At 36.8% G+C, this 26,851-nt stretch overlaps 1 protein-coding gene across 5 annotated transcripts in view; it reads left to right on the forward strand.

Annotated features, from left to right (window-relative positions):
• Nucleotides 1-26,851, forward strand: part of CCDC7 (coiled-coil domain containing 7) — a 310,496-nt gene that overhangs the window by 59,920 nt on the left and 223,725 nt on the right. For all 5 annotated transcript variants that reach the window (XM_034643982.1, XM_034643983.1, XM_034643984.1 and 2 more), the window contains exons 9-11: nt 3,812-3,887; nt 12,329-12,359; nt 12,798-12,887. In XM_034643982.1, the coding sequence (XP_034499873.1) occupies nt 3,812-3,887; nt 12,329-12,359; nt 12,798-12,887 (197 nt within the window). The remainder of the gene's footprint in view (nt 1-3,811; nt 3,888-12,328; nt 12,360-12,797; nt 12,888-26,851) is intronic.

Raw genomic sequence — 26,851 nt, forward strand, 5'->3', positions numbered from 1 at the left:
TACAGGGAGAATTTTCTTTTGTAAAAAATTAAAAGCTGGGGAAACTTACACTATGTTGATTAAGGATGTTAACAAAGGTGGAAAAGATATAAAAATGAGAAAAAAAAAGGGATAATAGGCTGAAGGAAAGGTTGTGAATGGGGAGGGCCACATAAACAGCCTCTGGGATATTGGCAATCCCAGGTACCATGTTGTTGACCTTGAGTGGTGGTTGTGTGGATACTTGCTTTGTAGTTATTCATTAAATGGTAAATATATTTTTATGTGTGACTCAGTAAATATGCCAAAGCTCATGATTATAAAATATAAAATAAAACTAAGGGGATTAATTTATATTGAGACTTTTAAAGATTGAAGTAAAGCCCAGAGACTATAAAAGAAAAAATCAATAGATTTGACTAAGTATAAAAATTCTGTACATTTGAAACAATCTATAAATATTAGTAAATAAATAATAACAGACTAGAAGATATTTGTTACGTATTATCTACTAGTATTAACTGGCCCCTACAAATGAATAATAAAAAGTCAAACAATTCAGGAGAAAAATGGACATATGAACAGGCATTTCACAGAAGCAGAAATAAAAATATCCAAAAACAAATGAAATGAGGTTTTACTTGATTAGTGATCATGGAAATGAAAATTACTTATAAGACATATTGAAGTGAACATTAATAACAACTAATATTGGTGACCATATGGAGAAAAACTCTGTCATACTTCGTTGGTTTGAATGAAAATTGTTCTCAAATTTATGGAGCTCACTATAGTAATATCTATAAAAATAGAAATGTGCATACCTTAACAACACATTTATTTTTAGGAATTTGTCTCAACAGAGATACTGGCATGATGTATTAGCAGTTTTAATGGACATATAATATTCTATTTTATGGTTATGTCATAATTTATAATTCTCCCATAGATGCTCATATAGATAATTTCTATATTTGTTTCTATAAGAAGTAACACTCTTAGTATATTTGTATAAGCAAAAACATGGAAACAACATGCATTTTAGGACTGACTAAATGAATTATGGTCCATTTGTAGCAATGGAATGTTGTATAGCTTTTAAAAAGAATAACTTTATGTAAACTGCTTAGAAACATTTTCCTTGACATTTAAGAGAATAAAGCAAGATAAAAGCATTTTATATAAGTTTTTATCCCATTTTTGTAATCCATCTATGTACATGAATCCTACGCAGATTAGCTATTTCTTAGACCTCTTCCAAAGAGGAAAAAAAAAACCTGTCAATTGATAAGTAATATGCATTAATTATTAATAATTTTATCGGTTAATAAAATGCTGCAGCTTCTATAAAAGAGAAAAAAGAGGTTCACATTCCCCCACAATATGCAGCTAAATCTCCCTTTCCCCTGCTAGCTACTTCAAAATTACTTCATAGGCCACTTTGGTAACCAGGAAGAGGATCTTTACTGGAACATTTCAGTAAGAATAAGAAATGGGGGCACCTGGCTGGCTCAGTCAGTAGCCTGTGGCTCTTGATTTCAAGGTTGTGAGTTTGAGCCCTACATTGGGTGTAGAGATTACTTAAAAATAAAAAAATCTTAGAATGGGTTTCCTGATCTCTTTTATTTTTTGGTTTTCACATTATTCATAATGAGAACTTGAGGAAGAACAATTGGTTGATTCCTCAAACTATTCCACCTGGTAACAGAACTAAAATGTTTCCATCTACACAGTCTATGATACTGAGTTGAAATTCCTAAATTAGTAGCATCATAGATGGAGGCCTGTGTTAGTCAGTTTGGGCTGCTATAACAAAATATGACAGATTGGGTGGCATACACAACAGAAATTTATTTCTCACAATTCTGAATGCTGGGAAGTCTGATATCGGGGTTCCAGCATTGTAAAGCTCTGGTGAGAACCTTCTTCCTGGTTTGCAGATTATCCTCAAATGATGGAAAATAGGGAAAGGAAGTAGTCTCACTCCTGTCTCTTGTATCTCATGTGCCTAATGATTTAATTGCCTCTCAAAGGCCCTATCTCCAAGTACCAACATACTGGTGATTAGGATGTCAACAGATGAATATTGATCCATAGCAGGGCCTTTCTCCCTTCTGTGAACTGCACTTTCAAATTGTGACAGAAACAACAGTTGATGTTCTTTGTAATCCTTTACTAAATCCAAGGCATAATTTTAAATCATGCCCTATGCTATTATCAAATTAATCTTAAAATGATATGGTATAATATTTTATTTATTTATAAGACTAACTTTTGAGAAAGAGTGTGAGCGTGGGGGGGGGAGGGGCAGAGGGAGAGGGAGAAACAGGCTTCTGCCTGAGTGGAGACCCTGATGCAGGGCTCTATCCCAAGATCCCAAGATCATGACCTGAACCGAAGGCAGACACTTAACTGAGCCACTCAGGCACCTCATATTTTATCCATTTAAAATATTCTCTCTTGCCTATAAAAAATTCTAAATTTGATTTTTCTAAAGGTGACTTCTTTTAACATACATTTTGAATTTTTAAGGAGTACTGACCCTCCTAGAACAAAGCCTCTGGTTTACTTGGTTTCTTTATAAACTTATTTTTTTTAAAAGATTTTATTTATTATTTAGAGAGAGCATGAGTGAGGGGAAGGGGCAGAGGGAGAGAGAGAATCTCAAGCGGACTCCCTGCCACCCAGGGAGCCCGACTCAGGGCTTGATCTCACGACCCTTGAGATCATGTGTACTTGACTTATTTGGTTCCCTTGATATATGTTGCACATTTCTGCTTTTTCCTGTCTTTACTTTTGATTTTGCCTATTTCTTTCTAATAAAAGCCTACCCATTCTTTAAGGCTTAGCTGATTTTTATCTTCTTCCTTTCTCTTCTCAGCACCTAAACATTTATTATATTTCTCTGTACCACTATTTTGACATGTGGAATAGAAAAAAAATACAATCGGTATATAGGAACTGTGGACGGCTTCCATGTTATTTAACATTATCTTTTTACACTTCATGTTTGGTTTATCTCGCAGCAAAAAAAAGTTTGTCTTCTCTCATATACTTTTTGTGTTACAGGATTGAAGAATCTTGTGTTATTACCCTGAGAGTTCATTGATTACTATGGATTCTCATTATATGGTTTCCTTTTTTTAAATTATTTTTTAAAGATTTTATTTATTAGCCAGAGAGAGAGAGAGAGCACAAGCAGGGCGAGTGGCAAGCAGAGGTAGAAGCAGGCTCCCCACTGAGCAAGAAGCCCGATGTGGGACTCGATCCCAGGACTCTGGGATCATGACCTGAGCTGTAGGCAGATGCTTAAACCAACTGAGCCAACCAGGCATCCCTATGTTGGTTTCCTTTTAAGTAACATTTTAGTTAACCTTTTGGGTTATTTGATTCAGGTGGAAAACTTAACGGAATTGTTAGCATAGACTTTATTGACCTAGCAGCAGCAACTTTTCTCTCAGCATCTTAGAGTCCTTTTATATATAATGTTATAAGGAGGTCACACACACTGACCTCAATCCAGTTTTGTCACTTACTAGATGCACGGTTTTGATAAAGTTATAGAACCCCTCTGAGACTCTATTTATTTGAAAATGGTGACAATATCTTCTTTTTGGGTTATTTTGAGGATTCAGAGAATTGTGAAGTAGCATAGTGATATAACAGGAATTTATAAAGTGGTAGCTATATTTATCATAAGCATTTGTTCCTTGATTACTGTCTCCTTGTTATGTTCATCTAGTTCTCATACATACAGTAGTGAAGTATATCAGCATAGAGGTGTAACTAGCCATTTGTAATACCTTTAAATTTTCCCCTTTTTTTGTGATAGAAACTGCTTATTCATTGATGAATCGATTGAATGTCATGTTGAAAATATTTGAAAAACAGTCAAATATGTTGGAGAGGTAAGCTTTTAAAATAACTCCTTTTCCTCATTATGAAAATGAGTAGACATTTATTTTAGAAAAATTGGAAACATAAATAAGCACACTGTTAAAAAAATTTAGTGTTCTTATGTCAATTTTCATGATATGTGTAATTTTAAAATTGTAACCATGCAGAATATAAAATTGTACAGCCACAATGGAAAACAGTATGTCAGTTTCTCAAAAAATTAAAAATGTAATTACCATATGATCCAGTAATTTCTTTTCTGATTAGATACCCTGAAAAATTGAAATCAGGGTCTCAAAGATATTTATACACCCATGTTTACTGTAGCCTTATTTACAGTAGCAAAAGGTGGAAGCAACTCGAGTGACCAAAAACAGATAAACAGATAAAGAAAATGTGTTACATACATACAATGGGATATTATTTAGTCTTAAAAAGGAAGGAAATTCTGACATATGCTACAACATGAATGAACCTTAAGGATATTATGCTAAGTAAAATAAACCAGCCACAAAGTTATATGATTTCACTTCTATGAGGTACCTAGAATAGTCACTGTGGATTAGCCACAGTTCTTTCCGGTGACTAAGGTTAAATTAGTTACAAAACTTGTATGTTGAAAAAGCATGTCTTGTAGAATGAAATCACAAATCAACTTTTATTTGGACACTTTCTGTTCATTTACATTTGCTAATTGAAGCTTATTTTCCCCTTGCTCCTGGATAAAAACTAGGGTAAACCATGACTTTTTTGATCACTCTCAGATAATAATTAATTTAAATTTAATTTAGAAGCATTGTCCTTAATTGGGAAATTAAAATTCCCTGTCAAATATTATAGTCAATATTTTAATTTTTATTCTAAGTCAAGACTGCTTGGGGCGCCTGGGTGGCTCAGTCGGTTAAGCGTCTGCCTTTGGCTCAGGTCATCATCCCAGAGTCCTGAGATCAAGCCCCATGTGGGGGTCCCTGTTCAGCAAAGGGCCTGCTTTTCCCTCTCCCTCTGCCTGCCACTTTGCCTACTTGTGTTCTCTATCTCTCTGTCAAATAAATAAATAAAATCTTAAAAAGAAAAAAAGACTTCTCTCCTTTTCCTCCCACCCAATATACCATCTGGAAACTGCTAGGGGTTATGACTGACTTTTCTCTTTCATTACCTCCTTTCCAAGTATCTAGTTGTAGTTTCTGTTCTCCATGTGTTTGGGAAGACAGGGAATAAAGAAAGGTCAGGCATACAGGAAAAGTCTTACTTGACTGTCACTGGCTTCCTTCTCCGTAACTACAGATAACACCCAATTTTCTAAGTATTCTTAAAATGCCTCTCACTAGGCTTGTGATCAGGGCAAGCAGATCCTCCTCTCCCTTAAGGGTTTGTATGTGGCTCAAGGCACCCAATAGCTCTCTGCAGAGAAATACTCTTATGTCTTCTCTCCTGACCCTTTTATATTGTCCATGTCAATGAAAGGTTTAAATGCTCTTTCTTGGCTGCCTGCTTTTTTTTTTTTTAAGTGCTAATGGCCATCTGCCTCACCCATTACTTTGGCATGTGATAGTGGGAACTGAGGGTCTCCGTTGATGCCTCCTTACACAACTTGTTACGGTTACATCCTTGAAAATTCTGTTAAAATAAAGATAGGGTGTGGCAAAAGTCTTAGTGTAGTTTTAGTCTTAAATTCAGAACCAGGAGGGAGGGAAGATGGCAGAGTAGGGCAGTGAGTTTCATCTGGTAACTTGAATTAGCTAATTAGTTACCAAATCATTCTGAACACCTGGGAATTCAACCTGAGATGTAAGAAAAGAATTGCTGCAACTCTACAAATAGAAAAGTGACCACTTTTTGCAGGGTTGGAGGTGTGGAGATGTGAATCTGAGGGGATATATCAGAAGATAAATCGTGGGGGGAGGGGGCCTCTGTCAGCGGGCTGCTGGAAAGTGGTATAGCAGTGGAGCGCAAAATTGGAACTTTTAGAAGTCTGCTCCTGTGAGGAGTGACCCTGCCTGAAAGGTGCTCAGGTGGTGAAGTGGGGTGGAATCTTAGGTGGGACAATGTGGTCTCACAGAAAGAAAGGGGGAGCCTAAATGTGGCAGAGTTCCCAAGCATTGGAGCAGGGAAGCTGGCTATAATTAGCAAGCCCCCAAGTGGCCTCTCAGCTAGATGTTGCCATAAACCGCAAACCACAGCATAGTCGGTGACTGCTTCAGAGCAGGGGCCCAGCAAGCGACAACCACTGTGAAACCCAGGTCCTTCCCCTGGGAGGAGCAGTGGGAGTGCATGCTCAACGCAGGGGCCCAGGGAGCAGCAGCGTGGTGGTGAGACACCCCTCCCTCCCCTGGGAGGATTGGTGTGAGTGTGCACTACAGGAGTCTGGGGAGTTTGGCCTACGCAAAAGGGATTGACTGCCTTTCCCTGAGGGTACACTGAAGAATGGTGGCAAGGATCTTTCGGCTCCAGGGCTGGAGATCCAGGCCCCACCTTTGGGGAACAAAAGCCACATAGAACCCAAAGCAGTTTACTCTAAGCCCAGCCCCCTGGCAAGGGGTGGTGCGACTCTGCTCAGGCAAAGACACCTGAGAATCAGTGCATCAGTCCCCTTCCCCAGAAGACCAGAAGGATCCTCAGGCAAATACCAAGTTTATAGATCACTCAGAACTGAAAAATTTCTGTGCTAGGGGAAAGTAATTGGAGGTTTTTTTCCACATGAGTCTTTAGTCTTTCAGTTTAAAATTTTCTTTTTCTTTTCCTTTTCATCTAGTTTCTTATTTTATCAACTCTGTTTTTACGTTTTTTTTTTAATTTTAATTTTTACTTTTACATTTTATAGATATAGTCTTCATTTTTGGCTTCTGTTCACTGTGTTCAATTTTATTTTTGTATATATATAAATTTTGCTTTCTTTACAATTTTGGGATTTAGTGTCTTCTAACAAACAGACCAAAATACACCCAGGACCAAGTGGATTACCCTGTTTTGTCCACCTGTGAGATTATATTCTCTCTTTTTTCCCTTTTTTTTTTCTTTTCTTTTTTGGTTTCTGATCTCTTGGATTTATCTAGTGTGTACTTCTCTTCAGTTGTTGATATTTTGGATTTTGTTCTCTCATTCATCTATTCTGCTCTGGGCAAAATGACTAGAAGGAGGAATTCACAACAAAAGGAAGAGCCAGAGGTAATACTCTCTGCTACAGATCTAAATATAAAATATATAAAATCAATACACAGAAATTAGTTGCTTGTCTGTTCACTAACAATGAGACTGAAGAAAGAGAATTTAAGGCATCTATCCCATTTATAATTGCATCAATAACCATAAGATACTTAGGAATAGACCTAACCAAAGAGGTAAAGGATCTGTACTCTAAAAACTACAGAACGCTTATGAAAGAAATTGAGGAAGACACAAAGAGATGGAAAAACATTCCATTCTCATGGGTTGGAAGAAGAAATATTGTTAAAATGCCTACGCTACCCAGAGCAATCTACACATTCAGTGCAATCCCTATCAAAATAACATTGACATTTTTCACAGAGCTGGAAAAATAATCCTAAAATTTGTATGGAACCAGAAAAGACCCTGAATAGCCAGAGGAATTTTGAGAAAGAAGAAGTTTGTGGCATCACAATTCTGGATTTTAAGCTATGTTACAAAGCTGTGATCGTCAAGTCATTATGGTACTGGCACAAAAACAGACACATAGATCAATGGAACAGAACAGAGAAGCAAGAAATGGACCATCAACTCTATGGTCAACTAATCCTTGACAAAGTAGGAAAGAATATCCATTGGAAAAAAGGACAGTCTCTTCAATAAATGGTGCTGGGAAAGTTGGACAGCCACATGCAGAAGAATGAATCTAGATCATTTTCTTAAACCATACACAAAGATAAAATAGATGAAAGACCTCAATGTGAGACAGGAATCCATCAAAATCCTAGAAGAGAACACAGGCAGCAACCTCTTAGACCTTGGTCACAGCAACTTCTTGCAAGACATGTCTCCAAAGGCAAGGGAAACTAAAGCAAAAATGAATTCTTGGGACTTCATCAAGATAAAAAGCTTCTGCACAGCAAAGGAAATAGTCAACAAAATGAAGAGGCAACCCACGTAATGGGAGAAGATATTTGCAAATGACAGTTCAGATAATGGGCTGGTATCCAAGATATATAAAGAGCATGGCCCTAACAACTTTATCTGATAAAGGTTATCTATGAGTTAGTATACTAACTCTATGAGTTAACACTATACTTAATTCTAAGATCTGGAAGAAAACAGGACATGCTTAGCACATCTATTCATCATTGTAGTATGATTATAGCCAGGGCAATTAGAGAAGAAAAGGAATGAAAGGGATTCATATTGGAAAGGAAGAAGTAAAACTACCTCTTGTTGTAGATGTCATGATCTTGTATTTAGAAAATTTTAAGGGAGCCACTAAAATCTATATGAAGAAATAAGTGAATTCACATTTTGCAGCATACAAGATTTATAAATAAAAATCAATTATATTTCTATAAACTAACTTGTTACAGGTTGAATTGTGTCCCCCAAAGAGTTATGTTGAAGTTCTAACTCCTAGTATCTCATAATGAACTTATTTTCAAATAAGGTCATTGCAGATGTAATTAGTTAAGATGAGGTCATACTGGGGTAGGATTGGCCCTTATTCCAATATGACTGGTATCCTTGTAATAATTGGAGAAGACTGTACACAAAGAGGGAAGAAGTTATGGAGACAGAGATTGGATTTATGCTGCTGCAATCCAAATGGTACCAGGGACTACTAGAAGCTAGAAGAGGGAAACAGGGATTCTCCTTTAGAAGTTTTAGAGGGAGCATGGCCCTAACAACTTAATTTTAGATTTATAGTCTCCAGAAATGTAAGAACATAAATTTTAAGTTACCCAGATTGTGATACTTTGTTACAGCAGTCTTAGGAAACTAGTACACTAGTGATGAACATTCCGCAAATGAAATAAAACAATTCCATATAAAATGCCACCAAAGACAAAAAATAATTTAACAAAAGAAGTGTAAGACTTGTGCACTGAAAACCACAAAACATTGAAAGAACTTAAGGAAGACCTAATTAAATGGATAGACATTCCATTTTTATTGGCTGTTAGATTTAATAATCTTAAAATGGCAGTGTTCCTCAAATTGATCTACCGATTCAATGCAATCTCTGTCAAAATCTCAACCTTCTCTTTGATGAACTGACAAGCTTGTCCTAAAATTCATGTAGAAATGCCAGGAATCCAGAACCACCAAAGAAATCTTAAGAAGAACAAAGTTGGAGGACTCACATTTAATTAATTTTATTATTTTTTATCATTTTTTTTACATTTAACTAATTTTAAAACAATACAAGGCTGTAGTAATCAAGACAATGTGGTACTGGCATAAGGTTAGACCTATATACATGAGTGGAATAAAATTGAATTTCTAGAAATAAACCCTTATGTTTATGGTCAATTGATTTTTAAGAGGGAGGCCAATACAATTCAGTGGAGAATAGAATAGTCTTTTTTTAAAAAATATTTTTATTTTTTATTCAAATATAATTAAAATAGTCTCATATTAGTTTCAGAGATGTACAATATGATTCCACAATTCTATACATTACTTTGTATATTATCAATCCCCTTTACTTATTTCATCCATCCATCCACCCACCTCTCCTCTGGTAACCACCAGTTTGTTCTCTATATTTTGGAGTCTATTTCTTGATCTGTCTCTCTATTTTCCTTTGTTCATTTGTTTTCTTAAATTCCACATATGAGTGAAATCATATGATATCTGTCTTTCTCTGACATTTCAGTTAGCATTGTACCCTCTAGATCCACGTTTTTGCAGATGGCAACATTTCATTCTTCATATGTCTGAATAATATTCCATTGAACATGTCTGTATATCATCTATCACCTATCATCTATCTAATATATATCATCTATCTAATGTATATCATCTATATCATCTATTTCTATGTATTTTCTTTATCAATTCATCTATTGATGGACACTTTGGCTGCTTCCATAGTTTGGCTATTGTAAATAGTGCTGCAATAAACATAGGAGTGCATCTGTCCTTTTGAATTAGTGTTTTTGTATTCTTTTGTTAAATTCCCAGTAGTGTGATAACTGGATTTGTAAGGTAGTTTTATGTTTAATTTTTTGAGGAACCTCCATACTGTTTTCCACAGTGGCTGCTCCACTTTGCATTCCTACCAAAAGTGCACAAGGGTTTCTTTTTCTCTACATCCGCACCAATGCTTGTTATTTCCTGTGTTTTTTATTTTAGCCATTATAGCATGTGGGAGGTGATATCTTATCGTGGTTTTGATTGGCATTTCCCCAATGATTAGTGATGTTGAATATCTTTTCATTTGTCTGTTTGCTATGTCTATGTCTTTGGAAAATGTCTATTCATGTCCTTTGCCCATTTAAAAATCAGATTGTGGTTTTTTTTGGTGTTGACTTTGGTAAATTATATATTTTGGATACTAACCTTTTATTGGATATATCATTTGTGGAAAAAATAGTCTTTTTAATAACTGATACTTGGACAACTGGATATCCATATGTGAAAGAATGAAGTTGCATCCTTTCTTCATGCCATCCACTAGACCTAACTCAAAAATTACCAAAGATCTAAATTTAAGAGCTAAAATTATAAACCTTTTACAAGAAACATAAGAATAAATCTTTATGGCTTTGAGTAAGGTAATGGCTTCTTAAATAAGACACCAAAAGCACAACAAACAAAAGAAAGGAAATAGATAAGTTGACTTTCATAAAATTAAAAACTTTTGTACTACAAATGATACATCAAGAGTGTGAAAAGCTAACTCGGAATGCAAAAACTATTCACGAATCATATATTTGATGAGGGACTTGTATCCAGAATATATAAAGAACACTTATGCCCCAGTAATAAAAAGATAAATAACCCAAATTAAAAATGGACAAATCTCTGAATAGACATATTCTGAAGCAAGATATACCAATGGTCAATAAGCACATGAAATGATGTTCAACATCATTTTCATTAGGGAATTTCAAATCAAAACTGCAGTGATTTACCACTTCACACCCATTAGGATGGCTATAAGAAAAAAAGAGATGACAATAATAATTGTTGGCAAGGATGTAGAGGAACTGAGACCCTCATACATTGCCTGTGGAATTGAAGTGGTCTGTCTGCTATGAAAACCAGTTTGTCAGTTCTTCAAAATGTTAAATACAAAGTCAACATATGGCTCAGAAATTCTATTCCTAGGTTATACCTGAGTGATTGAAGACATATATAAGCAAAAACTTGCACATGGATATTCATAGTAGCATTTTCCATAATAGCTCCAAAGTGGAAACAATATAAATGCCCATAGCTGATGAATGGATAAATAAAATGTATACACTGGTACAATGGAATAATATTTGGCAATAAAAAGGAACACAGCACTAATATATGCTACAACATGGATGAAACTTGAAAACATTATGCTAAGTGTAAGAAATCAGCTTCAAAAGACCACATGTTATGTATTTTATTTAAATGAAATATCCAGAATAGGCAAATCTCTAGAGACAGAAAGTAGATTAGTGCCTGCCAGTGTTGAGGCAGTGCTGGGAAGAATAGGGAGTGACTGTTAATGAGTACAGGATTTCTTTTTGAGGTAATTAAAATGTCCTAAAATTAAATAGTTAAAATAGATGCTCAACTTGATGAATATATTAAAACCCATTGAGCTGTACACTTTAAATGAATTAATTGGATGTTATGTTAATTATATCTTAAAAAATAAAGCGTAAAATTTTTGATTATAATAAATAACTCATTTATCAAAAAAATCTATAGTTTACCCATACCTTGGAACAGTGTTCAGCAAACTGCAGCCTATGAGTCAAACCTAGCCATACCCATTCATTTACCTATCATCTATAGCTGCTTTTGCAGAGCTGGGATAGTGACCAATCATCTGGCCTGCAAAGTCTAAAATTTTTCCTATCTGGCCCTTGAGAGAAAAAGCTTGCCAAATCCTGCTATGGAATAAGAAGTGGTACTTACAAGGAGTGAAATATATCTGTGTTTACTAATATAAATAGGTCTCAGACATTGTGTTAAGTGAAAATAATAAGTTTAAGACAATATATACATTGATGTCATTTATGTGAAAAAGAAAACGAAAGTCATCTAACCCACTAACAAAAATTATAGAATTGGATAGGTATATGTAGCATTTGAAGAATGCATCAAACAAGTTCTGAAAAGATACACAACAACCTGATAATATCTCTAGAGGGAGAATTGAATATTTGGAATGGTAGTCCAAGTGTTCTTTAACCTTGTTTGTATTATCTTAATATTTTTTCAAAGAAAATATATAAATATGTTACAGAACTAAAAATATACATGTAAAATGATAATACATTATAGATATTTTTGGTTTGTTTTTCAGAGCTGTAAGTGATCAAGATTTGTTAGAGGCTGTAAGTATAGCACTCTCAGTTTGAAACTGCACTTTGCCCTTGATAATGTTAGACTCTAGAAATTGTCAGGATGTATAACCTTAAAGATTCAATACTTCCTCAGTTTATTCAAGAAATTCCTATGCATATGTGACCTGGGATAAATAATATCCTTTTTTGATTTTACTAGACCTTATTATCATTCAAAAACACTTCACTTATGGAATATTGAGCTATATACCCCATAGTCCTCTAAATTTCTATTCCTTGAACTTCTAGTTGGCTTGCCTCTTTCAGCCCCAATTATCATTCATTATGCAGATATTATAATACCAGTGGTTCATAATTTTAATGAGTTAATGAAGACTCTCTTACTGTAATAATTAAGTGCCCAAATAATTTCTCTATATTGAAATGTATGCTTTTCATTATTACTGAAATTATAATATTTGTTTTTAGAAATACAAACAAATGGAAAGTGATTTTCAAGTAGTATTAGAGGAGAAATTGGGGCTGGAAAATGAACTACAAAAGTTGAAGAATACTGAGGTTGGTTCAATTTTAGTGTCTGAAAATGGTAGAATACCTAAAAAAACCTTATTATTGTAGGATAGAAATCAAAGATATATTTAAATGTTTTATAATACATTTTTGATATTAATAATGGTTGACATCTGTGCTTTAAAAAGTAAAATAATGCTATTTTCTAAATTACTATATAGCTATTAAAACCAAAAAGATGCTGTGAAAAAAGGACATAAAATTTAAAATTCTAAGACATTTCTAGATCAAATATTTATTTATAAAAATCTCAATAAATTAGCATTTTCAAAATATTTTCTTTTTAAGTTAAAAAAAATTCCAGTTAACATACAGTATAATATTAGCTTCATGTGTATTTACTGATTCAACCTTTACATACAACACCCAGTGCTCATCATAGCAAGTGCACTCCTTAATTCCCATCACTTGCTTAACCCATCCCCCCATCTACTTCCTTACTAGGTAACCCTCAATTTGTTCTCTATAGCTAAGAATCTGTTTCTTGGTTTCCTTCTCTCTTTTCCTCCCCTAAGATCATTTGTTTTGTTTCCTAAATTCCACATATGTGTGAAATCATGTGGTATTTGTCTTTCTCTTATTTTTAAAAAAGATTTTATTTAGGGGCGCCTGGGTGGCACAGCAGTTAAGCGTCTGCCTTCGGCTCAGGGCGTGATCCCAGCGTTATGGGATTGAGCCCCACATCCAGACTCCTCCGATATGAGCCTGCTTCTTCCTCTCCCACTTTCCCTGCTTGTGTTCCCTCTCTCGCTGGCTGTCTCTATCTCTGTTGAATAACTAAATAAAATCTTAAAAAAAATAAAAATAAAAAAGATTTTATTTATTTATTTGAGAGAGTGAGAGAGCACAAGCAGAGGGAGCAGCAGAAGGAGAGGGAGAAGCAGGCTCCCTGATGTGGGGCTTGATCCCAAGACCCTGGGATCATGACCTAAGCTGAAGACATATGTTTAACTGACTGAGCCACCCAGGTGCCCCTCTCTGACTTATTTTGCTTAGCATAATATTCTCTAGTTCCAACCATGTCACTGGAAATGGCAGGAATTCATTCTTTTTCATGGCTGAGTAATATTCCAGTGTGTGTGTGTGTGTGTGTGTGTGTGTGTGTGTGTGTGTGCGCGTGTGCGTGTGTGTGTGTATACACACCATGTCTTTTTATCCAACAGTCAACGGACATTTGGGCTCTTTCCATAATTTGGTTATTGTTTGATAATCTGGGTGCACGTACCTCTTTGAAATAGTGTTTTTGTATTCTTTGGGTAAATACCTGGTAGTGCAATTGCTGGATAGCAGGGTAGTTCTATTTTTAGCTTTCTAAGGCACCTCCATACTGTTTTCCAGAGTGGCTGTACCAGTTTATGTTCCTACCAACAATGCAAGAGGGTTTCCCTTTCTCCATATCCTGCCAACACCTGTTGTTTCCTCTGTTGTTAATTTTAACCATTCTTACACCTGGGAGGTGATATCTCATTGTAGTTTTGATTTGCATTTCCCTGATGATTTCTTTGTGTCATCTTCAGTTTCTTTCATCAGTGTTTCATAGCTTTCAGAGTATAAATTTTTTACCTCTTTGGTTAGGTTTATTCCTAGTATCTTATGTTTTTTGGTGCAATTGCAAATGGGATTGATTCCTTGATTTCTCTTTCTGCAGCTTCATTACTGGCATGTAGAAATGCAACAGAGTTGTGTATGTTGATTTTGTATCCTGAAACTACTGAATTCATGTATCAGTTCTAGCAATTTTTTTTTTGGTGTAGTCTTTCGGATTTTCTATATATACTATCATGTCATCTGCCAATAGTGAAAGTGTAACTTCTTCCTTGCTGATTTGGATACATTTTATTTCTTTTTGTTGTCTGATTGGTATAACTAGGATTTCTAGTATTATGTTAAGTAACAGTGGTGAGAGTGGACATCCCTGTTTTGTTCTTGACTGTAGAAGAAAAGCTCTCATTTTTTTCACCATTAAGGATGATATTAGCTGTGGGTTTTTTGTATATGGCCTTCATGATGTTGAGGTATGTTCCCTCCATCCCTGCTTTGTTGAGGGTTATTTGAATAGATGTCGTACTCTGTCAAATGCTTTTTCTGCATCTATTGAAAGGATCATATGATTTATCCTTTCTTTTGTTAATGTGGTGTATCATGTGGATTGATTTGTGAATCTTGAACCATGCTTGCAGCCCAGGAATAAATCCCACTTCCTTTTGGTAAATGATTTTTTAATGTGCTGTTGGATTCCATTTGTTAGTATTTTATTAAGAATTTTTGCATCCTTGTTCATCAAAGATATTGGCCTGTAGTTTTCTTTGTTATTGGAGTCTTTATCTAGTTTTGGTACCAGGGTAATGCTGGCCTCATAGAATGAATTTGGAAGTTTTCATTCCTTTTCTATTTTTTTGGAATAGTTTGAAAATAATAGGTATTAACTCTTCTTTATGGTAGAATTTGCATTTGAAGCCACCTGGCCCTGGACTTCTGTTTCTTGGGAGATTTTTTACTACTGATTCGATTTTTTTGCTGGTCATTGATTTGTTCAACTTTATATTTCTTCCTATTTTAATTTGGGTGTTTGTATGTTTATTTGTTTCTAGGAATTTATCCGTTTCTTCCAGGCTTATTGGCATACATTTTTTTCATAATATTCCCGTATGATTGTTTGTATTTTTGGGAGGTGGTTATTATTTCTCCTCTGATCTGTGATTTTATTTATTTGGGTCCTTTCTCTTTTCTTTTTGTTAAGTTTGGCTAGGGGTTTATCAATTTTATTAAATTTTTCAAAGAACCAGGTCCTGGTTTCAATGATCTGTTCTGTTGTTTTTTTAGTTTCTAAAGCATTTGTTTCTGCTCTAATCTTTGTTATTTCCCTCCTTTTGCTGGCTTTAGGCTTCATTTTTTGTTCTTTTTCCAGCTTCTTTAGGTGTAATGTTAGTTTGTTTGAGATTTTTCTTGCTTTTTTTTGCATTTAATACATATTTTATTATTTTTAAAAAAATTTTTTAATTATGTTGTGTTAGTCACCATACAGTACATCATTAGTTTTTGGTGTAGTGTTCCGTAATTCATTGTTTGCGTATAACACCCAGTGCTCCATACAATAAGTGTCCTCCTTAATACCCATCACTGGGTTAGCCCATCCCCCCACCCCTCTCCCCTCTGAAACCCTCAGTTTGTTTCCCAGAGTCCATAGTCTCTCCTGGTTCTTTCCCCCTTCTGTTTACCGCCCCCCCTTCATTCTTCCCTTCCTTCTCATAGTGATCTCCCTGCTATTCCTTATGTTGCACAAATGAGTGAAACCATATGATAATTGTCTTTTTCTGCTTGACTTATTTCACTTAGCATAATCTCCACCAGTCCCATCCATGTTGCTGCAAATGTTGAGAACTCATTCTTTCTGATGGCTAAGTACTATTCTATTGTACATACGGACGACATCTTCTTTATCCGTTCATCTGCTGAAGGGCATCTTGGCGCCTTCCACAATTTAGCTATTGTGGACAATGCTGCTATGAACAATGGGGTGCATATGGCCCTTCTCTTCACTATGTCTGTATCTTTGGGATAAATACTCAATAGTGCAATTGCTGGATCATAGGGTAGCTCTATTTTAACTTTTTGAGGGACCTCCACACTGTTTTCCAAAGTGCCTGTACCAAACTGCATTCCCACCAGCAGTGTAAGAGGGATCCCCTTTCTCCACGTCCTCTTCAACATTTGTTGTTTCTTGCCTTGTCAATTTTTGCCATTCTTACCGGCATAAGGTAGTAATCTCAATGTGGTTTTGATTTGAATTTCCCTGATGGCTAATGATGTTGAACATTTTTTCATGTGTCTGTTAGCCATTTTGTATGTCTTCATTGGAAAAGTGTCTGTTCATATATTCTGCCCATTTTTTGGTTTGATTATTTGTTTCTTGGGTGTTGAGTTTGAGAAGTTCTTGGATACCAGCAGTTTCATTTGTAAATATCTTCTCACATTCTGTGGGTTTCCTCTTTGTTTTGATGACTGTTTCCTTTGCTGTGCAAAAGCTTTTTCTCTTAATGAAGTCCCAAAAATTCATTTTTGCTTTTGTTTCCCTTGCCTTTGGAAATGAGTCATGAAATAAGTTGCTGTGGCTGATGTCGGAGAGGTTACAGCCTATGTTCCCTCTATGATTTTGATGGATTCCTGTCTCACATCGAGGTCTTCCATCCATTTGGAGTTTATCTTTGTGTATGGTGTGAGAGAGTGGTCAAGTTTCATTCTTTTGTATATAGTTGTCCAATTTTCCCAGCACCAGTTATTGAAGAAACTGTTTTCCACTGGATTTTTTTTTCCTGCTTTGTCAAAGATTAGTTGACCATAGAGTTGAGGGTCCATTTCTGGAGTCTCTATTCTCTTCCATTAATCTGTGTGACTGTTTTTGTGCCAGTAGCATGCTGTCTTGGCGATCACAGCTTTGTAGTACAGCTTGAAATCAGGCAACGTGATGCCCCCAGCTTTGTTTTTGTTTTTCAACATTTCCTTGGCGATTCAGGGTCTTTTCTGGTTCCACACAAATTTAAGGGCTGTTTGTTCCAGCTCTTTGAAAAATGTCATTGGTATTTTGATTGGGATGGCATTGAAAGTGTAGATTGCTCTGGGTAACATAGACATTTTAACTATGTTTATTCTTCTGATCCATGACATGGAATGTTTTTCCATCTTTTTGTGTTATCTTCAATGTCTTTCATCAGTGTTCTGTAGTTTCTAGGGTAGAGATCATTTACCTCTGTGGTTAAGTTTATTCCAAGATATCTTATGGTTTTTGGTGCTATTGTAAATGGAATTGATTCCCTAATTTCTCTTTCTTCAGTCCCATTGTTAGTGTATAGAAATTCAACTGATTTCTGAGCATTGATTTTGTATCCTGCCACATTACTGAATTGTTATATGAGTTCTAGTAATTTGGGGGTAGAGTCTTTTGGGTTTTCCATATAAAGTATCATGTCATCTGTGAAGAGAGAGAGTTTGACTCTTCTTTGTCAATTTGAATACCTTTTATTCTTTTTTGTTGTCTGATTGCTGTTGCTAGGACTTCTAGTACTGTGTTGAACAACAGAGTATTCTGTTGTTCTGGGGTGTAGTGCTCTGTATATATCTATGAGGTCCATTTGGTCCAGTATGTCTAGTTTCTTTGTTGATTTTCTGCTTATATGATCTGTCTATTGCTGAGAACAGGGTGTTGAGGTCCGCTACTATTAATGTATTATTATCTATATGTCTCTTTATTCAGATTAAGAGTTGGCTTGTGTATCTGGCTGCTCCCTGGTTGGGGGCATAGATATTTATAATTGTTAGATCCTCTTGTTGGATATGCCCTTTAAGAATAATATCGTGTCCTTCTGTATCTCTAACTACAGGTTTTAGCTTAAAATGTAAACTGTCTGATATGAGAATTGCTATCCCAGATTCTTTTGAGGTCCATTGGCATGAAAAATGGTTCTCCATCCCTTCACTTTTGGTCTGGATGTATCTTTAGGTTCAAAATGAGTCTCTTGTAGACAGCATATGGATGGGTCATGTCTTTTTATCCAGTCTGCAACCCTGTGGTGTTTTATGGGAGCATTTAGGCCATTCACATTGAGAGTGATTATTGAGAGAGATTATTTTAATGTTGTCGTGTTGCCTGTGAAGTCTTTGTTTCTATAGATTGTAAATTTCTGTTCTGTATGACCTTTGGGGTCATTTTACTTTTATAGAACCCTCAATATTTCTTGTAGGGCTGGCTCGGTGGCCACATATTCGTTCAGTTTCTGCCAGTCTTGAAAGGTCCTTGTCTCTCCATCTATTCTGAATGACAGCCTTGATGGATAAAGGATCCTTGGCTGCATGTTCTTCGCACTTAGTGCTCTGAATATGTCTTGCGGGCTTTTTCTGGCTTGCCAGGTCTCTGTAGACAGGTATGACATTATTCTGATATTCCTCCCTCTGTACATGAGGAATCTCTTCCCCCTTGCCGCTTTCAAGATTGTTTCCTTGGATCTAAGATTTGCGAATTGTACTATTATGTGACGTGCTGTCGGTCTGTTCTCCTCTCTGCCTCTTGGACATGAATGCTTGTTTCCTTTGCCGGATTAGGGAAGTCCTCAGCTACAATTTATTCAAATATTTCTTCTAGACGTCTCTCTTTCTCCACCCTCTCAGGATGCTGATGATTCTGACATTGGAAAGTTTCATGGAGTCAGTAATCTCCTGTAGTCTTTCCTCTTGAAAGTGGAGTTTTTTAAGCCATGTTTCTTCTCTTTCTTTCTTTTCTATCATTTCATCCTCTAACTCACTAATTCATTCTTCTGCCTCGTTTACCCTGGCCATCAGAGCATCCAGTTTAGACTGCATTTGATTCATAGCATTCTTAATTTCTGCCAGATTTGTTCTCATTTCCGCCCTCTGAGATTCTATATTCTCATTAATATTTTCATTAATATTCTATTCAAGCCTACACATCATCTTGACCATTGTTACTCTGAACTCCATTTCAGACAATTTGGTTATATCCATATCCATCAGTTCTGTGGCAAAGGCCACAGTCTCTGTTTCTTTCCTTTGTTGGGGGTTCCTCCTCCTTGTCATTCTGATGAGGTGTGGTTGTGGGGATGTACAGAGCCCAAATTATTGACCAGGACCCAAGAAAGATGCACTTGTTTTATAGGGACCTTAGGGATGTGGGCTTGTTTTTTCAGCCTGCCTTCTGGGGGAGGGGCCTGCCATGCTGATACTCAAGCAACCCTGTTTGGGTAGAGTTGCCCTGTCCCCTGTGGTGGGGGTGATAGACACAGTGAAAACTGGTTTTTCCAGGTTTTTGTTCTCTGGCGGCTTTCTCTGGAGGCTCTCTGTCACTCTTCAGAGGGTCAGAGCTGCAGTGACCATATCCAAACCTCTGTCTCAGAACAGAGAGTTCACAGTCTGCTCTTTACTGAGCCCTCCTGGCCACTCTTAACTCCATTTCTGTTGGTGCTGCTAAAAACCTGCAGCGTCCCGGATTGTGTGCCCCACAGCTATTCTCCCATCCTTGCTCCCAGGGCCAGCACATCTCTGCCCTTTGTGCGTCTAACACCACCAGCCGCCCCCGGTTGCTCCTGAGCTCCCGGTTTCAGTCTGGTTCTTGTGTGCACTCCAGAGCTCCGGTTTTCAGTCTGGTTCGAGTGCGCACTCAGGAGCTCCCAGTTTCAGTCTGTTTCAAGCGCTCCCAAGCTCCTGGTTTTAGTCTGGTTCACAGGCACCCCCAAACTCCCTGTTTCAGTCTAGTTCCCCCCCACCCACTACAGGTCCACAAGTCCAGCCCTGCAAGTCCAGCCGGCTCCCCAGCACAGGAGGCTTCTGCTTCCTGGCACCCAAGTACAGCTACTCCCTCCCCCTTCTGTTTATCTTCCGATATCTGTGTGCGGATTCACGGCTCCCCGCTTTGTACCTCAATACTCAGCGTTAGACATGTTCATTTGTAGAGATCCAGATGTATCTTCTTACGTCTCAGGCTGATTTTGTGGGCTTCAGGATGGTCTGGTAGATACCCATCTCGATTCAGGGGACCAGCTGAAATAGGGTCCCCTGCTCCTCTACCATCTTTTTTCATTTTTATTGCTTCTTGAAGTAGGCCTGTATTATTATATGCTTCTGTCTTAGAACCACTTTGGCTGCATCCCAGATGTTTTGAACCATTGTGTTTTCATTTTAATTTGTTCCCACAAAATTTTTTTTTCTTCTTGATTTCCTGGTTGACCCATTCATCGTTTTCTAGCATATCATTTAACCTCCATGTATTTGTGGTCTTTCTAAATATTTTCTTTTTGTTGACTTCAAGTTTTATAGCATTGTAGTTAGAAGATATGCATGGTATGATCTCAGTTTTTTTTGTACTTGTTAAGGTCTGATTTGTGACCTAGTAAGTGAGCTATTCTGGAGATTGTCCCATGTACACTCAAAAAGAATGAGTATTTTACTGCTTTGGGATGGGATGTTCTGAATATATCTGTTAAGTCCATCTGGGCTAGTATGCCATACAAAGCCATTGTTTCCTTATTGATTTTCTGCTCAGATGATCTGTCCATTGATGTAAATGGTGTGTTAAAATTCCCTATTATTATTGTATTATTACCAGTTAGTTCCTTTATGTTTGTTATTAATTGTTTTATATATTTGGGTCCTCCCATCTTGGGGGCAAAAAGATTTGCAATTGTTAGATCTTCTTGTTGGATAGTCCCCTATATTACTTCCTTCTTCATCTCTTGTTACAGTCTTTGGTTTAAAATCTAATTTATCTCATAAATATTGCTTCTCCAGTTTTCTTTCGACCTCCATTTGCATGGTAAATGTTTAGCCATCCCCTTACTTTCAATGAAGGTGTCTTTAGTTCTAAAATGAGTCTCTTGTAGGCAGCATATAGATAGGTCTTGTTTTTATATCTATTCTGACACCCTTTGTCTTTTGATTGGAGTGTTTAGTCCATGTATTTTCAGAGTAATTATTGATAGATAGGAATTTAGTGCCATTGTATTACCTGTAAAGTCAGTGTCCTGGAGATTTTTCCACTCAAAGAGTCCCCTTTAATTTTTCTTGCAGGGCTGGTTTAATGGTTATGAACTCCTTTGGTTTTTGTTCCTCTGGGAAACTCTTTATCTCTCCTATTTTGAATGATAGCCTTGCTGGATAGAATATTCTAGCTGTAGATTTCCCCCATTCAGCACTTAGAGTATATCATGCCACTCTTTTCTGGCTTGCCAAGTTTCTTTGAAAAATCTCCTTCTAGCCCTATGGATCTTCCCTTGTAAGTTAGGGACTTTTGTCTTGCTGCCTTTTTAAGGTTGTTTTTCTTTATCACTATATTTTGCAAATTTAGTTACAATATGTCTCGGTGTCGTTGGTCTGCTTTTGTTGATTTTGATGGGAGTTCTCTCTGCCTCATGGATCTGGATTTGTGTTTCCTTCCCCAGATTAGGAATGTTTTTAGCTATTTTTTCCTCAAATAAATTTTTTGCCTCTTTTTCTCTCTCCTCTTCTTCTGGGACTCACATAATATGAATGTTATTATGTTTGGAGGAGTCACTGAGTTCCCTAAGTCTGTTCTCATGTTCCATTCCTCCTTCTCTTTTGTTCAGCTTCATTTTCCATTATTTTATCTTCTGTATCAATTATTTGTTCTTCTGCTTCTTCCAGCCTTGTATTCATTACATCCAGTCTGTTTCCAATCTTGGTTATTGCATTTTTCATTTCTGAATGATTTCTTTTACACTTTTATCTCTGGGGTAAGGGCCTCGCTGAAGTCTTCCATTCTTATTTCAAGTCCAGTGAGTATCCTTGACTGTTGTTTTAAATTCTCCATCAGGCATGTTACATATATCCATTTCACTTAGATCTTTGGCTGTGACCTTATCTTTTTCTTTCATTTGGAATGAATTCCTCTGTCTCGGCATTTTGTTTAAGTCTCTGCCTTCTCTGTGTTAGAAAAGCCACTTATGTTTCCTGCTCCTGAGAGGTAATGGCTTTACGAAGAAGAGATTTTATAGTGCCCAGGGCCTGGCACTTCAAAGGAGTGTCTCTGGTGTGTGCTTTGCTGCTCTATTTTGGCTGCTCTAGCCTTCAGGCCAGTCATCTGAAAAGCCTGTCCTCACCTGCAGTTGGCAGTGTTTGGTCCTCGGCCAGAATGTGGTGACTTTTAACAAGGCTTGCTCTGGTCTGCCTGTTAAATGAGACCTGATACTACTTCCACTAGAACTGAAACCCTGCCAAACTCTCTGGTTGGGAGATGTGCTGAGGGCAGGGGTTTCTGCTGGTCTCCTGGGGGAGGGTCCCATTCTGCTGGGACTGAGGCAAGCTTGATGGAGAAGGGCAGTACTGCCAGAGTGCAGGGGTGTAAGCAAGTGTAAGTAGGTTAGGTAGCTAGTGTTGGTGCTGTGCTGCTTACCTCAGTTGGCTCTGTGTTTATGGTGAGGGGTGGGGGAGAGAAATGGCACTAGCCAGCAACTTTGTCCCCAGAGAGGCATCACTATAAATACTGACCCAGGCAGGCATTTTTCAGATCATTGTTTCCACACCATCTGTCCCTGGGTCATTTGCTTGCCTTTTCTCCAGGAGTAGGGCAATGCCCTCTGGGGTCTAACAGCCAATCCTGGTGACCTTTCAAACTCTAGTCTTTAAGGCCTGTCTGTTGCAAAAGGTCATAAAAATCCACCCCTCTTGGGGTGCCTGGGTGGCGCAGTCGTTAAGCATCTGCCTTCAGCTCAGGGCGTGATCCCAGCATTCTGGGATCAAGCCCCACATCAGGCTCCTCCGCTAGGAGCCTGCTTCTTCCTCTCCCACTCCCCCTGCCTGTGTTCTCTCTCTCGCTGGCTGTCTCTCTCTGTCAAATAAATAAATAAAATCTTTAAAAAAAAATCCACCCCTCTTGTTTTCCAAGCCAATGACTTTGGGGAAATTTTTTCCTTGTGTATTCTCCTGTGTGTTCCTCCCTCACTTGGCTTTCTCTATGACCACAGCTCCCTCTCCTCCGCAGCACCAAAAGTCTGTTTTGATGTAGGAAAGATGTTAGAGTTTGAGGCCAGTGGTCAAAAAAGAATTCTTGAGACGTCTTTGGTGCAAAAAAGGTGATTTTATTAAAGCACAGAGACAGGAATCATGGGCAGAAAGAGCTGCAGTGGGGTCGTGAGGGGTGGTGATTATATACTATGGGGTTGGGGGAGGTAAGGAAAAGGGAGGTTTTAAAAGAACTTTCATGTATTAAAGAAGACACACAGGATACTGTTGCCTCTGCTATTTGTCAAGTTAAGTTATTTTTCCTCTGGTAAGGCATTAACAGTAAGATAGTTGGGAGCTTTCTGGAGGAATGTTACATTCCTCCTATCACACGTCCTTATCAATGGGCTGTAGGTTTAAAAGAAATTCAGTTTTATTTACATTTCCTTCTGCCTCAGCCTCCCTCAATTTTATGGAGGGGAGGGTGATATTAGGGCTTCAGGAAACTGAGTTATAGGTCTCTGGAAGTTAGGCTATTGATAAGAAATCTTCTTCCTTGTAATTCACTGGGACATTTGTAAACTGAGGGAGACTCCTGTCCTGCAGGATTGTGATCTCTATTAGTTAACTATTTATTTTTCCTTTCCTTAGCTTTAGGGCAGCCAGAATGCCTGAGGAATGTCACACATATCATATGGTGGGGGCAGGGGGGTGTCAGCTTCTGCTTTGTCCTCAGCTAGCCTTCTGCTTCCTCATCATGTTTCTCTTCCAAACCATGTCTCCCTACTTCAGAACTTCTTTGATGTGGCTTCTTCTCTCCCATTGTGCAGTTTGTTCTGTTAGTCTTCAGGATAATTTCTGGGGTATTTAGAAAGATTTGATAGTTATCTAGTTGTGTGGGATGAGACGAGTCTGGGGTCCTCCTACTCATCTACCATCTTCTCTCCCACCTCCTCAAATATATCTTAAATACATTTTATTGTATTTGCAGTTATGTAATGTATGTGTACACGTTCACTATACTAAGTAGAGTGAATAGAAGAAACACTAAGGTTAAAATTTGCTTTTTTTTCTTTTGCTATTTTTAAATAACTTTTAAAAGTCTAACTATAGACAAAAATCAAATGGTTTAGAAAAAAATTTTATTAACCATTTAAATTCATAAACTGTATATTTCAATGTAAGGTCAAATCAAATGAAGGAAAGTACCCTTGAATTCATTAATGTTGGTTTCTTGATATTTCTTTCTTACTAGAGGAGGAAGCAGAAGGAGGACCAGAAAATTTGCTATTTAATCAGTTAGAGAAGCAGTGATCCTACACAGGTGTTCAATATATTAGATCAAGGCTGTCACATATGTTCAGTGAGGAATAATTTCATTTAGGTAGCATTCCAAGTAGGAATAGAAAATTTAAAAAATAAGTGAATAAATAGATATAAAGTAGTAATTGTCATATTAAATAATTGAATAGCCTGGCCAAGTGTAGGAATTTTGCAACACTTTAATCAAGCACTAGATCCGCATTCAAAAAACTTGGGAGATTGTTAGATGACTTGAAGTTGTTGCCACAGTTTCTGATTTTGCTTTCTTGTGTTATTTCTTTGGGTTTTGTGTCTCTAAACCACAATTATTCTGCTCTACAGAACAATGATTTCTGTATGAATCTCTTCAATATATGGTCTGTGATTCCACATGGTTTTCTTGTTTTATTTGTAGAAACTTTGTGCTTGTTGATAGATTATACCTCTTATTCATTTTTGTCTCCATTCCTGCACGTCATTACTGCTTCACTCCTCAACTGGGTTAAATGGGTGATGGGTACTAAGTAGGGCACTTGTCATGATGAACACTGGGTATTGTATGTAAGTGATGAATCACTAAATTCTACACCTGAAACTAATATTACATTATATGTTAACTAACTGAAATTTAAATGAAAACTTGAAAATACAATATATTAAAGTTCAGTGACCACATTTCCTGTACTTTACATATGTGAGGTGTAGTCAGTGAATGACTGATCTTAACTTCTTTCCTTGGAAATTACTTGTAGCATTTGTGATCATTGTGTGGAAATGTGAAGGAGATATGTGGAAGGAGTGTTACTACACATTTATAGTAGTAACATTATATCCACACAAAGGTAGTGATGAAGAGATCTTGAGAGATAGTATTTTTTCAGAGAAGAGTGTTGGTGTAATAGGATAGTAGGAAGAGAATAATGGCTATAGAATTATGCCAAGCTCAAGATTTCTAATAACAAATATATCAGTTTTCTTCTAAAGGAGGCTTATTTTTCTAACTTAATTATCTCTTAATAATTTAATTTTTGTAGACAACCAATTTTTTAAATTGATGTATACTTGACACACAATGTTACATTAGTTTCAGGTGTACTGCATAATGATTCAACAACTTTATATGTTATACTATGCTCACCACAAGTGTAGTTAACATCTGTCACCATACAGCACAGTACAGGAATATTGACTATATTCCCTAGGTTGTATCTTTTATTCCTGTGGCTTGTTCATTCCTTAACTGGAAACCTGTACCTCCCATTTACCCATTTTGCCCATCCTCCTACCTCTCTCCCATCTGGCAACCACCAGTTTGTTCTCTGTATTAATGGGTTTGTTTCCGTTTTTGATGTTGTTGTTGTTTGTTTTGTTCTTTACACTCTACATATAAGTGAAAACATTTGGTATTTGCCTTTGATTTATTTCACTTAACATAACACCCTCTAGATCCATCCGTGTTGTTGTAACTGGCAAGATTTCGTTCTTTTTTATGGCTGAGTAATATTCCATTGTGTATGTATACTGTATCTTCCTTATCCTTTCATCTACCGACAGGCGCTTGGGCTGCTTCCACAGTTTGGCTATTGTAAATAATGCTGTGTTAAACAGAGAGGTACATCTAATCTTTCAAATTAGTGTTTTTGTATTCTTTGGTTAAATACTCAGTACTGTGATTACTGGATTATAAGGTAGTTATATTTTTAATTTTTTAAGGAACCTCCATACTGTTTTCCACAGTGGCTGCACCAGGTTTTATTCCCCTTACAGTGCACAAGGGTACATTTTTCTTGACATCCTCACCAACGCTTGTTATTGTGTTTATTTTAGCCATTCTGACATGTGTGAGGTGATATCTCATTGTGGTTTTGATTTGCATTTCTTTGATGATGAGTGATGATAAGCATCTTTTCATGTGTCTATTAACCATCTGTGTGTCTTCTTTGGAAAACTGTCTATGCGTATTCAACCAATTTTAATAAAAGCTGCATTTGATTTCTATCCTTTTGTGCTAAATCTTAATCACTAGTTTCCCGATGTCACTTAAAGGTTTTATTTACTTTTTTTGCAAGCAGCAGAAACTGACCCTACATAAAGCAAGAAATTTATTGGATGGATATTAAGGTAATTCAAAGAATTGAAAGAAAACTGAATAATATGTTTGGTGAGGGATAGAACCAGGACAGCTC

Source organism: Ailuropoda melanoleuca, chromosome 15 (genome assembly GCF_002007445.2).
Source record: "Ailuropoda melanoleuca isolate Jingjing chromosome 15, ASM200744v2, whole genome shotgun sequence".
NCBI classification, from domain to species: domain Eukaryota; kingdom Metazoa; phylum Chordata; class Mammalia; order Carnivora; family Ursidae; genus Ailuropoda; species Ailuropoda melanoleuca.